Here is a 16,003-nt window from a genome sequence, read left to right as displayed (position 1 = left end):
GCTCTTGACCCATACCCTCGCCATGTTGTATGTCGTAATTTAAGTTCTAGTTAAATACATTTTTTTAGACTGTGGCGCAATTATGTGGAACTTATTTATTCTTATTTTTTATCCTTGTATATATTATTGGGTTAATAAAATCCATATTATTTCCCCCGTTACCTGCTCTCCCAGTTCTGTGTACTCTGGTCATTCACACATGTAATAATAAAGGAAATAGCACCATCTGTCGGTTAAGAAATTAAATGTCAGCGGTCAGTCATTTACGTAAAAGAATAGAAAGTGAAATTTAAAGCTGATTTCCAGGTTGGTGAACGGAGCAGAAAGACGCCATTACAGGGTGAAGTATCTCTACTATAAACATTCAACCAGAAGGATTGTAATCTGTAATTTAGTCTTGCTGTTTATAGATATTCACATATAAAAAAAATGGCTGATAAAATAGTTCTTGTTGAAAGTTACCTGAACTGTCACGTTTGTTCAGAGACGTTCAGAGATCCTGTGTCTCTGAGCTGCAACCACAGCTTCTGTTCAAGCTGCCTGGAAATATTCTGGAAACAAGCTGGAAACAAAAACTGTCCCCTTTGTAAAAGGAAATCCTCAAAAGAAGATCCAAATGTGAACTTTGTACTGAAGGAACTGGCTGACTCCTTTGCTGAGAGGCAGAATAAAGCTTCACCTGAGACGGAACAAGAGAAGGAGAAAGAGGAGGTCGTGTGTGAGAAACATCCAGAAGTCCCTTGTTGGTTCTGTGAGGACGAGCAGAAAGCTGTGTGTCCCGTCTGTGAGTTTTCTCTCCACCAGAGTCACAAGGTGGTTCCTCTAGAACAAGCAGTCAGTGACCTGAAGGACCAGCTGAGATCTGACTTGGAGTCTCTGCAGGACAAGAGGGACAAACACAAACAAGTGGAGGAAACATACCAGGAAGTGATTCAACACTCCAAGGAGCAGCTGTTGTCCACAGAGAGGCAGATCAGAGCAGAGTTCAACAAGCTCCACCAGTTCCTGAAAGAGGAAGAGGAGTCCAGACTGGCAGCTCTGAGGGAGGAAGAGGAGCAGAAGAGGAAGACCATCAGCAGAGAGATGGAGATGATTCAGGAGCAGATCTCCTCTCTGTCAGACAGCATCTCTGCTGTTGAAGAAGACCTGCAGAAACACAACGTGTCCTTCCTCAGCAGTTATAAACCCACTCAGACCAGAGCCAGAGTCCAGAGCTCACGGTCAGATCCACAGCTGGTCTCAGGAGCGCTGATAGATGTGGCCAAACACCTGGGCAACCTGTCCTTCAGAGTCTGGGAGAAGATGAAGGACAAGGTCCACTTCAGTCCTGTCATTCTGGACCCAAACACTGCACATCCCTTTCTCCATCTGTCTGATGATCTGACCAGTGTGAGATGTGGAGACACAAACCAGAAGCTTCCTGACAATCCAGAAAGATTCACTAAGTGTACAGATGTTCTGGGATCTGAGGGCTTCAGCTCAGGGAAACACAGCTGGGATGTGGAGGTGGGAGACCATCCTTTCTGGTTGGTAGGTTTGGTTAAAGAGTCAGTTGACAGGAAGGGAAAGATGGGTGTTTCTCCAGAAGATGGATTCTGGTGTTTAATTCATGACAGTGGAAAATACACTAATGGAGCTGGTCAGACTGTCAGAGTGAAGAAGAGTCTCCAGAGGATCAGAGTCCAGCTGGACTATGACATGGGGAAGGTGTCCTTCTATGACCCTGAAGACATGACTCACATCTCCACTCTCAGAGACACTTTCACTGAGGAACTCTTCCCATATTTTAATATTGGAAAGGCTGGTGATGCTAAAACTGCTGAAATCAAAATCTGTCAACCTGATATTTCTCTGTGATGTTCATGGAGGGTCGAAGTGATTTATTAGTATTATTATCACGGAGGTGTTTGTTGTTGTTATTGTTGATTACAGACAATTGAGGTAGGAATCATAATGATAAAACAATGTTCAGATCAAGGTTAAAGAAAAAATAAGATTTGATCTCTTTCGGCAAATGAACTGAAGAGACACATTCGTTGGTTGTTGTATAATATAAATATGTTTTCAAAGCACAGGATGAGGAACTAAAGCATAAATAGGCAGAACTGTGTTTGTGAGGCTTTATGTTCTAAATGGTGTTTGTGGTGTAAATATCCTTCAAGAACAGGCGAGTAGATTTACTGTGATCATTTTATTTAATTTCTTTCTCAATGAGCAACAAGCTTAAGTTTGCATTAAAGAGGCTGTGACTTTAAATCACGTAACCACAGACAGCCTCATCTCACCTTGTTCATCTTTGACATTAAACAATGACTTCATTGTGTTTCATAGTAAACTGGTTACTTTCATAACTATATGGTGTGCTTCCTTCACTTGTGATGATATGATGCAGAATAATGTTACATTCATTTAATATCTTTTTGAACACATATTTTCAGTCAATATATCCAAATATACATTTGATGCTGTTGATGTTCAGGTATAGTTGTGTTCTGTTTTGTTCCACAAGGTGGAGACAAAGTTCACATTTTGGCTTTAGGCTGGTGAGAGTTTTGATAATTTTAGTTCCACTACCTGACACTTTTAAAAAAAAAACATATTATTGTTTTCTGCACAGTTTCACAAACCTTACCTTTGTTCAGGGTCCGGTATAAAATGTCTCTGTTTCTGCTCCTTCAGAAGGTTCCTAGCTGTCCCTCTGGGTATAATCACAAGTGACTGTGCCTCTTGTTAAGACGCTTCATTTTGCAACTGTTTATTTAATTATCTCAGAAATCAGATTCATCACTTGCCTGTTTTTTGTGTGTAACTGTAGCATCTTAATTTAAATTCAGATGTTGTGTATCCAGATTGCTACTAAATAAAATACATTATTCTCATTTCCATGTTTCGCCTCCTTTATTCCTTCTGTGCTTTTCTCCTTCTTTTATTTTGAAAAGCTGCACTCACCTGTTTAGTGAAAGGTAGAAGTCCACACAAGAGGTGAGGGACACTGTGCACCAACACTGGTGAGCTGCAGGGAGATATTCCTGTCTCTTCCTGGTGGACACATGGCCATCAGTCTTTTTTAACAACACTGTCCAGGACTTTATTCCAGTCTCAGAAGAACGTGTGTCATGATATCTGGAAATACACAATATAAAGTTAGGTCTTTTTACATCAACGTACTAGATGTGGTGCAGTGGTGAAGGAAGTATTCAGACCCTTTACTGGAGTAAAAGTATTAGGATACAACTGTGAAAATACAGTAAAAGTATCATTCACAAAATGTACTTCAAGAATAGTACTCATTGAGCAGTAAAATGTGTCCTGTCAGCATTGTTAAATATGATGTTTCTGGATTAATATTACTGCTGCTTTAATGTGTTGCATGTTACTGGTGGAGATGTTTAAGCTTGTGTTCATTTTAACTCCTTTATATCCTGTAGTTTAATCTACATCAATGCATCATAATCTATAAGATCATCATGTTTGTAGAGGCGTGTCCTATGAGGACCACGTACTGTATTTCTAAAAAGTCAACTTTTCACAAGCTCAGAAAAACAACCCTGTTTTCAGCTTTGTAAAAAGTACAATATTAGTCTCTCTGAGATGTACTGGAGTACAAATAGAAAGTTGCATGAAACGCACATGAACGTGTCAACAAACAAGAGACCCACCGACCCGTCAGGAGTCAGAGCAACACTGGACAAGGTCCACTTCAGTCCTGTCATTCTGGACCCAAACACTGCAGCCTACAGTCTCTATCTGTCTGATGATCTGACCAGTGTGAGACGTGGAGACACAGACCAGAAGCTTCCTGAGAATCCAGAGAGATTCACTAAGTATCCAGATGTCCTGGGATCTGAGGGCTTCAGCTCAGGGAAACACAGCTGGGATGTGGAGGTGGGACACCATGACTGGATTGTAGGTTTAGTTAAAGAGTCAGTTGACAGGAAGGCAAACATAGCAGTTTCATAAGTCTGGTGTTTAAGTCATCACAATGGAGCTGATCAGAGTGAAGAAGAGTCTCCAGAGCATCAGAGTCCAGCTGGACTATGACATGGGGGGAGGTGTCCTTCTACGACCCTGAAGACAGGACTCACATCTACACTCTCAGAAACACTTTAACTGAGGAACTCCTAATTCCCATATTTCAGTATTGGAGTGGCTGGTGATGCTAAAACTGCTGATATCAAAATGTGTCAAACAGATATTTCTCTGTGATATTCAGACATGTTTGTGTTTATTTAGACTTCACTGTGACTTCACTGGGTGTCAATATCTCATTGATATAATCAAAACAATCAAGTATTTAGTTGTATTGTACTTAGATAAGCTCTATAGTCACAATACATTTCATTAAGATATTTTTTTATTTAGTTATGGAATTTTTATCAGAAGATAAACTTAGAAATAAATGTTAATTATTCCGGTCATCAGCACATACAACATTGTAGAATCAATCATCCATTTTTGTGGTCTTTTGCGAGTTTCTCCCTTTTGAATTCTTAGTTTTATTATGTGTTTTATATATTAATATTTTGGATGCAAATCACCATATCTATGATTTATCTAAGACTTTAAGATTGTGTTCCTGGGAAATTCTGAAATATCAAGACTCTTTATTTCTTATATTCTTTAAGTCTTACGGTGCTTCTTCATACTGTATACAATAGTTGTTGTAGTGCGGTCAATAACATGAGTGATGAATGACATTATGTTTGTGATCAAAATAAATATGTTCTGTTGTTTCCAGTTTCTTTACATCCAGCGTGTGACAAAATTAATTAATTACAGAATCTGTATTTTATTAAAATGTTATTACACTACTGCATTGACATCTTTTCAGGTAGTGTTTTTTCCACCCAAGTTTTCCTCTCATTCCGTGTGTCGCTGTATGCTCCTCTTGCAGAGACGCTGCTCTTATTTTGAAAGGAAAACTAAGCGGAAGTCGTCTGTTATCAACAGCATCCGGTTGGCCATCGCCGTGAGGTAAACAAACGGCCGCTGCTTCCTGTAACGTCCACAGATAGGCTCCTAACTCCCAAGTTAGATGTATTTTGAGCACACGACATTTTATTTTCAGCGCGTACCTTTTGGACTCGTCGTCATTTTTTACCAAAACTCCTGAATTCCGCAACGCCGCGTGCTAACAGCGAGCGTTAGCTGTTGGTTTAAGCTAGCTGGCTACATGTGGTCGACCTGCGCGTGACGCGACACTACAGCGGGTCAGAGATAGCTGCCCTTCCTTTTACTGTAAGTATACACTACCGGTCAAAAGTTTTAGAACACCCCCTAACCCATTTCCAGTTTTAATTAAAATTTAAGCAGTTCAAGTCCAGTGAATAACCTGAAATGGAACAAAGGTAAGCGGCAAACTGCCAGAGGTTAAACAAAAAAGTTTAGGTTACCAAAAACTGAAAAATAATGTACATTTCAGTTATACAAAAATGCCCTTTTCATGGAACAAGTAACGGCTTAACAACTTGCAGCTGTTCTGCAAGTTCTGGAAGTATATTAAGCTTTGAAAGTTGATGCTAACAATTCCTACAGGTGTCTTTACAGGTTACTTACAAACCCTCTGTCTGTATAAAACCAGTGTTGGAACAGACTGTGTTACTACACCCTCTTAAGCATTATTTGGACAGTACTGTACTGCAGGGAGTAGTATATTTCTCTTAATAATGTCAAGAAAAAGGCAATCAACAAAGGAAGACAGACAGACCATTATAACCCTTAAAAGTGTAGGTCTTTCCTTTGGATAAATTGCAAAGAAAGCCAAGGTGTCAGTGAGTACATGATAATATTAAATTAATACACCTTACTAAGCCCATTTTTCTAGTTGACTAGCACGTGCTACCAACAGTTTTTTAAAGGGGTCGAACATTGAATAAAATATACTTCTAAAATAATAACGTTGCTAGCATTTATTGTCATTGTGCTACACAGCAATGCACAACACAATTCAGTTGCAGCACACTTGCAAAGCAACAAACACAGGACGGACAAAACAAAACAAAGACAGTACTACTTTCCTGTAGTGCATTTTTTTTATTTGCATACATAACAAAAAGGTGTGCATCCAAAATATATAAAGTAACGTATTATACGCAATGCCAAAATCGAGCTTGGATCAACTTACAGTGGACCAAAAATATAATATCACCTAGATATACAGGAAACATCTTATTGTAAACATTACTCTCTCTATCTATATATATATATATATATTTGGTTTACTATTATAATATCTCTCGACAGCCCCAATGTGAAGGCATCAGTGGAAAGTATGCACTTTGTCCCACAATGAACACAGCGGCAGCACAGTCGAAACAAATATATAGTTGTGACCCTGATGATTGAGTGTGCGTGTTGTTTTCTTCTTCTAGGTCCCGTCTCGAAGGGAATAAGAGATTCCAAGCAGCGAACTCTTATTATTGGAGTTATTGGGTTATGGAGAATAATGGATAACCTTGCATCAAATAAGAGCCACATACCCTGTGAGTCGTGGGCGGGCCAGAATGACTGGTCCACTGCTTCAACTCAAGGATCGCTCCTCAACCCACTCCCCAGCTCTCAGCATCTCATCCTGGGTTCGCCTTCTAACCAGAGACTCCCCTACGACCACTTGCAGGGGTCCAATCAGAGCTGTATGAGTGACCTCAGCACCGCTCATCACTCTGCTCTGTACAAAGCCTCTCTCATCAGTGGCAATCCGTCATCCAACTCGCTCTTTGCCAACGCAGCTGACCCTAGTAACTCTCACATGATTTCCTTCGCCCAGCAAACCTCTCACACTTCACCGACGCTGCTAACTGCAAACCAAGGAAGAAGAAAAAAAACGTCTTCTCTTCCCCAAACGAACCAAGCTCTACAGCCCCAACAGCTTCTCTCACCCCACAACCTTTACAAAGCACCGTTTCACCCTCCATCATCCAATCAGTGTTTACCAAACCGACTTCTGCCAGTTAGCCCGCCATCATGTGGACAACATGTAAGTACGACTCAAGATACTTTTTCAAGGAATGAATGTGGCGTTTTCTGGTGTTGCTGCACTCGCTCACCGCCGTGCCTCATCCGTTTCTCAGGAGCAGAGTCAATGGATACCATCGTCACATTGCAGGGGTAAGCTCTAGTACCTTTTGGTAATGTACACATCTTGGTATTGTAATTCCTGTTTAATTATGAAACTTCATTTACCAAGTTTACTGTGTACGATAAAGTACATTTGTATTCATGTATTTACTTGTTACACTTTGTTGTCACACAAAGTTAAGAAAGCAATGTCAAACCTGATGTTGCCTTTTTACATAAAAGAATGGTCCCAGTAACTTCCACACAGTGAGGCATGCAGTTTATTGATTAAACAGTGGTATCGGCTGATACCCAACGCCCAGGTATCAGTATTGGTGTATCCCAACTACAGATTAGTCACTCGTTTAAACACGTGGTGCAGTTGAGATCACAGTGCTGTCTGATGTTGCCTCCAACTCCCCCTTAAATTGTCTAATTTCCTCAGGAGCTGTAACCAAGTCCATCCCTGACGCAGCTGCTCATCCTAAAAACAAGCAAGAGGAGACGATTAGTCCACCGGTGGGGAAATTAACAGCATTAACACTTAAATTAAATAGTTTTTTAGTTTGGCGGTCTATTTTTGTACATATCTTCACAAATAGAACTGAGCTGTTGTAAAAGTGTTTTGTGTTTGATGACATCCGGCCCTTTGTTCCTACAGAGGTCGATGGTACGCATTGTCGGTCAAAGGAATGTTCCCCGGTAGCCACCTGCTAGCATGAGGGCGTTTCCAGACGTGGGATTTTAAAGGAGGTCATTGCCGTTGTTTTGTACCTGAATTTCTTTTCATTTCCATTTCTGCTTTCAGGCCAACAATGAGAGTCAGCGTTTAGTGCTTTTAAATCAGCGTGCACAACTACTTCAACAAGTGGCAGAGTTGGATAAACTTGTAAGTGTTCTATGGTAATTCTTTTTAATTGAAGGAGATCAATCCTGTTATTTTTTTTTTTATTGTTTAGACCCACTACAACGGAAAACACATGCATTACTTTTAATTATACATTGCTTACATCTCTGTTTTAGAGATTATTATTGATAATTCTCAATTATAACCCTTTTGACTTCACTACTAAGCTGGAATCCATAAACCCAGAGGAGAGCCGTGATGGGAAGTCCCCACAAATTGGCGTTCAGGTAGGTTACGTTTTTATTAGATGCCGCAGTTTGATTTGACTTATGGGCGCACTCAAACACATGAATTCATCTATGTTGTTTTTGTTCCACTTCACTTTTTTAGTCTCCTCCAACAATGAATGATCCAGCTCAATGTGAACAATCCAAGAACAGTGACGCACAGCAGGTTCAGCTCTCTGCGGCAAAATCAGAGGTAGATCAAATTATTTATCGTGCATGTGAGCAGAACTCAAGCAAGCGGGAGGATTTTTCTTTTATGGCGTGCGGAGCGGGAAGATATCTCTTCTGTTACCATGGCGCCGCGAACGGCCACCTCGGTGATTTGGTGCTCCTTGTTTTTTGTTTTTTTTGTCTGTAACCCTGTTTTTTGCTGGGATTCCCGGAGTTCTTTTTTATTTTATTTTTTTTTAAAGACTTCATCATTTAAAATATTTCAACTTCAATGTGTTGGTGTTGAGCCTTTTTTCATTTCATCACTTCATTTAAATTGAGTGTTTTATATTTTTATTTATATATAATTTTTAGGGTGACTTCGAACACCTCAATGGAAGCTTTGAATGTTAAAACAACATTCAGGAGCCGACAGCCTTAATTAAAATACAACGCAGGTTTTTTTTTTTTTTTTTTTTGGAAGCTCTGAGAGCAAAGAGCAAACAATCTCACCTTCCTACTCGGTTCACACGCTGTGCATACGCGCCTGCTCCTTCAATTTGTACATTTTAGGCTGTTAACAAATGGGCGTAAAGGCTCAACCTCGTAGAATAATAATTTTGACTGTGGTTTTGTTTTTCAGTCCCAGTCGCATCTTTCATCGGATTGTTCCTCTCCTGCATCCTCCCATGAACAAAGCGATGATGATTCAATGTCGGCAGCAGAATTTGAGGTAGCTACCTGCGTATTATTGTTCGTTAAATATTTAGGAAATAGTGCATTTCAGGACGGTTTCAGTGCTTGTCATGTGATGCATCAGGGCGTGGCCTCCAGTTGCAGTTGGATGGTATGCACCATCAGGCTGCTGGGCTCCCCAATCTTATTTCATATTAGGCCAATAATCTCTGAGCTGAAACGATTTGCTGATTAATCAACTTGTCGATCGACAGAAATAATAATAATTGTTATAAATATAACGATGAACAGAATTCCCCAGTGCCAGCTTTCCATTTGTGAGGATGTTCTGATTTCTTTGACCTAATTGACAAAGTTGAATATATAATTAAACATCGTTGGATTTCGACTGTTTATCAGATAAAGCAAGGCATTTAATGACATCACTATTATTGACTATTTTATGAAAGGACCTTCTAACTCTGGTAGTCACGGCTTCTTGGAGAATACAGTATGAAGGCAGCGGGACATGTTATAGATTTTATTATCGCAATTATGGAGTTGTGTTTATTTCCACGTTAAATATGTAAACCTCTAAATTTTTTAACCTGTAACCTCCACAACATTAGTGCACTGGATGTTAGTATAAAAACGTTTCGTCGTTTATCGAACTCCTCTAAACATTACACAATTAGTCAAATGATGATAAATGCATCTTTATAAAATGTTCTCTTTTTCAAATTAGCTGCAATAAGTTAACATTTAAATATTGTCATCTTTTGTTTAAAAATAAATAAATACTCCGGACCTTATTTTCACAAAGTTTTTATTTATTTTTTTTCTAGGAAGAAGAAAAGGACTCTGGCGAGTCACCGGAGGACAGCGATCCTGATTTCTCTCCCAACAGTGATGGTGACTTCTCTGATTTCCTGACTGACTGGGGCTCCTCGGATGAATCCAGTCACGGCGGCCCCTCGGCCCCCGCGGTGGCAACGCCTCCTCCGCCGGAAAAAAAAGGGGAGGAATCAGAAAGTTCTCTGGTTCCGGAAAAAAAACGGCAGTCCCCAAAGGAAGATATGCCCAATTAATCCGAGGAATTCTTTTAAAACGGTAGTGTTGCCGAGTTCAAGTTCCAAAATGAGACGCGTTTACGACCGGAGGAACTATTGTTTGTTTTGCACTAATCCGGAATCCAAAATGTCGCGACATCTCGAGAGGATCCACAGTGACAAACCGGAGGTTGCGGCTGTGTTTCAGCACCCCAAAAGGTCCAGAGAAAGATACAAAATATGGAACAGGCTCATAAACCAAGGAAACTTTCTTCACAACAAGGAAGTCCTGAAGACGGGAAAGGGCCTGCTTGTTTCCCGAAAAAGGCCGAACAAAACTCACAAAGCCCAAGACTTTCTTCATTGTCTTTACTGCCGGGGGTTTTTCATGAAGAATTCTTTGTCCAAGCACATGAAATCGTGCCCGGAGAAAGTGGGGAAGGAAACCGAAGCGGAGATCGGAAGGAAGCGCCTCGGGTTGCGGTGTGTGCTCGAAACCTTGGACGACCTCGGGATAAGCGACGGTTTCAAGGACGTCATGTCCCCGATGAAATTCGACGACGTGACGCAGGCAATCATGGCGGACGGGATCATCTTGCAGTATGGCGAGGACCTCTTCGACCAGTACGGATCCAATCCGAAGAAGCACGATTATATAAGACAAAACCTTCGTCAGATAGCAAGACTCGTACTCGAAGCTCAGAATACGACCCCTCTGGAGAAGCTGGAGGACTTCTTCCTCCCGTCGAACTTCCCGCACGTGGTGTGCGCGGTGAACGTCTTGGCGGGCTACAATCCAGAAACCAAGACGTACGCCCTCCCTTCACTCGCCCTCAAGCTTGGCTACAACCTGCAGAAGACCTGCGGCATTGTCGAGGGCAACGCGACGCGGCGCGGCGACGCACCCGTTGCCGAGGCCGCTCGGAGCTTCCTCGCCGTGTACCAGGAAAAATGGAACGCGCTCGTTTCTGCCGGCGCGTTGACGACCATCAGGGAAACCAAATTGAACAAGGAGGAGAAGGTGCCGTTCGCGCAGGATGTAAAACGCCTGATTTCCCACATGGAGGATGTTCATCTTGTGGCAGAAAAAAACCTCAGAGACGCGACGTCTGCGGAAAACTATGCTGCTCTGGCCAAAGTGATACTCGTCCGGACGATACTTTTCAACAGGAGAAGCGTGGCGGAGATCTCGTCGTTGGAAGAGGCGGCTTTTATGTCACGGATAAAGTCCTCGGACGCGCAGTACGGCATGGACGTCTCCGTCTCCGATTTGGAAAGGAGCATGTGCGAGTTCTTCACGAGAGTCGACATACGAGGGAAGTCGGGGAGAATTGTCCCCGTTTTGCTGAAGCCGTCATTCGTGTCGGCTTTGGAACTTCTCGTAAATGTCCGCGAGACGTGCGGAGTGCCCCGGCAGAATCCCTTCGTTTTTGGACGCCCGCACACTCTGTCGGCCTACAGGGGGTCTGTTTGCATCCAAAGGTTCGTCAGAGAATGTGGAGCGAAGGACCCCGCGGGGCTGACCGCCACGAAGATCCGGAGGCATTACGGAACGATGCTGCAGCTGATAAACCTGGATGAAAACGAGACGGCCCAAATTCTAGGCCCCAATAATCAAGGCCCCAATAATCAAGGCCCCAATAATCAAGACCCCAATAATCAAGGCCAAAGCCCGCGACAGGACAGCGGCATGCGGCTGGATGACGTTGAGATGGAGCCTGATGGTAGGACTTCTTCTTTTCTTTCTTTTTACTTAAAAAAAAAAAAAGTATGAGTGAAGTTTGACATGGTGTAGGATTAAGTGTTGGTTTAGAAAGGGAGTCAAGTGTAGTGTGAAGAGGCTTACATGTTCCCTGTACATTAGCCACACACTGAAACCTTTAACCTGGTCTATTATGACCCGGTTAAATGACTCAGGTGTGTCGTTGCTGATTTCCTCCTTGATTGAATGACTTGCATTTGTTAATCTACTTTGCTATCGTAAGCCGTGTGCGTATAGATCAATGCTGACCCTTTCTCCCTTTTCTTTATCGTCATCAGAGCGTCATCGAGGACAAGCCCATAGAGCAACAAGAGACGCCAACAAGACTGCACCTCCAAAATCGGGCACTGAAGGTAGTCAACCATTAACGGTTTTCTAGCCATTTTAAAAAGGGGGAGTGGAGAAAAAGTAGTTCCAAGAGTTCTTATTTAAATAAAATAAGAGAGAACATAGTAGAAAGAAAATATGGACAATGTAGATAATGGAATTGTTGGGAATTTTGGAGTGCAAAGAGATTCCTTTTGGAGTAATTACGTTTTAAATGTTCCTTTTACTACCCCACAGGCTCCAAATATAAGACCAAACATAAATGGGGGGAAGCAGAGGTTCTCGCCGTCGAAAGACACATGAAGCATTTCATCAAGGAACACAGAGTTCCTCAGAAAAACGACTGCATTCAGTGTCTCGACGCCGAGCCGAAAGCCCTGAGGAGCCGTTCATGGAAAGGTGTGAAGGACTACGTCAGAAACCGGATCACCGCCCTGAAAAGGCGAAGCGGAAATCCCAAAGCTAGGTCCTGAAAACCGGTAACGGGGCCAAGTGGAACCGCAAAGAAGACTACCGGACATGTTCAGCATTTTTAGACTGCATAACGTTTCCCTTTTGCATTTTCTCGTCCTTCGCCGCCCTGTGTTCCTCTCTTTTGCCACTTTTAAGGGCGTTTACATCCATTAGAATGGCCACGAATAGATTAACATTTTATTTGTTTTATTTAATTTAATTTCTCCCTTTTACATGTTTCACTGTAATTTTTGTTTCATTTAGTTATCTTTAAAAAAAAATGTGTCCCCTAGTGGCTAAATAGTATGTTTTTGGATCTGTAAGTTAACTTCTGTGAACGGGGTATCGGGTACACTGTATTTTGTTGTTCTCTTTGGCTTTACCACCAATAAAGTAATCAGTTTACGTTTGAACAAAACAAAACTTAACTCTAGTCCAGTGGTTCTTAAGCTGGGTTCGGTCTAACCCCAGGGGTTCGGTAGGGGTAAAGACACACACAGTATAGCCCGGTTCAAACTAGCAATTTCGGGCCGTTTTTGTCAGTCGTCAAAAAATGATCTGCCGACATTTTGGCAACACACCATTTTTTCTGCGCTGTGTTCACACCCAAAAAGTTGCCAAGTCAATGCAAAGACGTGAATAAAATGAATAGAGCGAAGCGAAAGATTCGCCCGACGCAATCAGCGTTGAGAAGCTCCGCCCATCATCACTGGCGTCGTGCCGTTGGTGAACCCAACTGGCTGCTGCTGCTCTCGTAGCGCTGCAAGGGGAAGTTTATCGAGACGGAGTCGGTGAAATTCACCGAGCTGTGTGCGCCTACGGGTGATGTTATGAACCCAGACACGAGGGCGTTAGATGTTCCGACATTTATGGGATGTCCACAACAAGTTTAAAGCAGAACTAATGGTTATTTATTCCGTGGTGGAAATAAACTGTTTCACGGAGTAAAGTCACAGAGATAAGCCACGCCCCCTCTAAGGCGCGAATGCCGCGAATAATATTTGATATCTGTGCTGCAGGGAACTCGGTGCGCTCAGTAGGCGACTTGTGGCTGTTGTGATTCTACGTCATTTGTGATTTTTCTTTTAATCTTTCCATCTCACTAAATATGTCGAGCAAAAAAAAAAAGAAAGTGGTTGGACGAATACGTACAATATGGATTCACGTGTATAAAGGAGCGTGATGGGAGCCAGCGTCCTCAATGCATGATTTGCAATGCCAAGTTGAGCAATTCTAGGGCAAACCACACACCATTGGTGAAACACTCGTAAAAACCAGCTGCGTTGAAGATGGCGAATATCATGCTGGGAAAAGCTGCTGAAGATAAGTTGTCCCAAATGACACTATCAGCAGCAGAAAAGACGACATGAGCGATGACATCTTGGCTCAAGTAGTTGCAGATCTGATTTCAAGCCCGGCTAAATTCAGCCTCCAACTTGACGAGACCACCGATGTTTCCAATCTAAGCCAGCTTGTTGTATTTGTGCGCTGTATGAAAGACAACGAGATAAAGGAAGAATTTTTATTTTGTAAGCCACTTAGAACAACAACCAAGGCAGTCGATGTGAAGAAACTCGTGGATGATTTCTTTCTGCACAGGCGTGCGTTGGCAACAAAAACCTTGCCTCCAAAACTGGCAGAAGTATTAAAAATTGTAGTTGAATGTGTGAACTACGTGCGAAATAGTGCTATGAAGCACCGAATCTTCAAAGAGCTGTGTAAGGAAATGGGCTCAGAATTCGAGATACTTCTGTACCATTCTAACGTTCGATGGTTATCCCGGGGAAACGTGCTGAATCGGGTTTTTGCCATGCGTGTGGAATTAGCCCCGTTTTTGCGAGAGTACCAACATTGTCACGCAGATTGCTTCGAAAATTCTGAGTTCATTCTCATTTTGGCGTACGTGGCCGATATTTTCGATGCTCTCAATCATCTCAATCGCCTAGATGCAGGGGCGGTGGAGTCAACACCATCGAAGCGGAAGAAAACCTGAAGGCGTTTAAAAAAAAAAAAGAAGCTACCTTTATGGAAACGACAAACAGAGAATGATAACTTCGCAAACTTTCCCCTGCTGGACGACTGTGTGAGTAAGATCGAAGACGTGTCTGGAATTGGAGACATTTCTGTACCCGAGGAGCTGAAGCAAGCAACTGCCGAGCTCGCAAAGTCTCTCGACGGATACTTCCCCACCAGAGAGTCACATCCAACATGGGTGAGACAGCCGTTCACGTTTAGTGTTGCGACATCAGATGTCAACGATGAAATACCTCGACGCTCTCAACGTTTTGGTGTCACCAAATCGTACCATACCCTCTTGTTGCCAAGAAAGCCTGTGAGATACTCACACCGTCTGTTACCACGTATCTTTGCGAGCAATCCTTTTCGAGGATGGTGGACATCAAAACTAAGAAAAGGAACAGACTTTGTTGTGAAAATGACACGTGAGTGGCACTTGCCAAGGTGAAGCCGCGCATTTCTGAACTTGTCTCAGAAAGGCAACAGCAAAAGTCACATTGATTTGCAGTAAATATTCATTGATTTGCAGTAAATATTCATTGATTTGCAGTAAATATTAATTCAAACACTGTACCTATGTTTTGAAGAAATCATATTTTATTTTTCCGATTACGAAGGGTTCGGTGAATGCACTGATGAAGCTTGCAGGGTTCACCACCTCCAGAAAGGTTAAGAACCACTGCTCTAGTCCATTCATAATTTGTGGACCACTGTTCTAGTCCATTCATAATTTGTGGACCACTGCTCTAGTCCATTCGTAATTTGTGGACACAAGGTGTTTCAGTGATTTGCGCCATCCTGTCAGGATTTGCTGCTAATTTGTGTGTTTTTGTCCTTTTTATGTATGAATGACAATCGTCATGGAGCGATGGAAGTATTCTGATATTTTAATAGATGTAGCAGCAAGTCACACATTTCAATATTTACTATTCTAAAAGTATAGAAGTAGTGTGTGTGTATACATATATATACACTTATATGTGTATATATCAAATATATATTTGTGTATATATATATATATATGTGTATATATATGTGTGTATATATATATGTGTATATATATATGTGTATATATGTATGTATGTATATGTATATATATATGTGTGTGTGTATATATATATGTATATATATATATGTGTGTGTATATGTGTATGTATGTATGTATATGTATATATATATATGTGTATATGTGTGTATATATATGTGTGTGTATATGTGTATATATGTATGTATATATATATGTGTATATATATATATATATTAATTGTATTCCTTTTTTAATTTGTAATTTATTCTAATTATTTATTTATTGCGATCACGAATCGCCGGCTTTTATTTTGAAAGAGTACGCGGAAATGCGTCGTCGTGGTTCCTGCAACTT

General features: G+C 41.6%; 2 protein-coding genes across 5 annotated transcripts; both read left to right on the top strand.

The window, feature by feature from the left end:
• The first annotated feature begins 346 nt into the window (after positions 1–346).
• On the top strand, positions 347–2,879 carry LOC117736237 (zinc-binding protein A33-like). The gene has a single exon (XM_034541434.1). It carries the CDS (start codon positions 430–432, stop codon positions 1,855–1,857), a length of 1,428 nt encoding a protein of 475 aa, XP_034397325.1. The 5' UTR covers positions 347–429; the 3' UTR covers positions 1,858–2,879.
• Positions 2,880–4,935: 2,056 nt separating this feature from the next.
• LOC117736452 lies at positions 4,936–13,034 on the top strand. Of its 4 annotated transcripts, none has more exons than XR_004609970.1 (12): positions 4,951–5,238; positions 6,372–6,976; positions 7,071–7,107; positions 7,502–7,575; positions 7,718–7,726; positions 7,865–7,945; positions 8,131–8,190; positions 8,294–8,383; positions 8,984–9,073; positions 9,861–11,788; positions 12,105–12,179; positions 12,391–13,034. XR_004609970.1 is itself a non-coding variant. In XM_034541807.1 (11 exons), the coding sequence occupies exons 9-11, from the start codon at positions 9,967–9,969 to the stop codon at positions 12,624–12,626; spliced, it is 2,133 nt and encodes a 710-aa protein (XP_034397698.1). In that variant the 5' UTR covers positions 4,936–5,238; positions 6,372–6,976; positions 7,071–7,107; positions 7,502–7,575; positions 7,865–7,945; positions 8,131–8,190; positions 8,294–8,383; positions 8,984–9,073; positions 9,861–9,966; the 3' UTR covers positions 12,627–13,034. The 4 variants fall into 4 exon arrangements, 2 of the variants coding, with proteins under 2 accessions (XP_034397698.1, XP_034397699.1); XR_004609971.1 differs by lacking the exon at positions 4,951–5,238 and adding an exon at positions 5,256–5,348; XM_034541807.1 differs by lacking the exon at positions 7,718–7,726 and having other exon boundaries at positions 4,936–5,238.
• Positions 13,035–16,003: the final 2,969 nt, after the last annotated feature.

The sequence above is a fragment of the Cyclopterus lumpus genome, chromosome 9 (genome assembly GCF_009769545.1).
Source record: "Cyclopterus lumpus isolate fCycLum1 chromosome 9, fCycLum1.pri, whole genome shotgun sequence".
Lineage (NCBI taxonomy): Eukaryota > Metazoa > Chordata > Actinopteri > Perciformes > Cyclopteridae > Cyclopterus > Cyclopterus lumpus.
The sequence above is the reverse complement of the archived record's forward strand: the minus strand, read 5'-3'. Positions and strand labels throughout refer to the sequence as shown.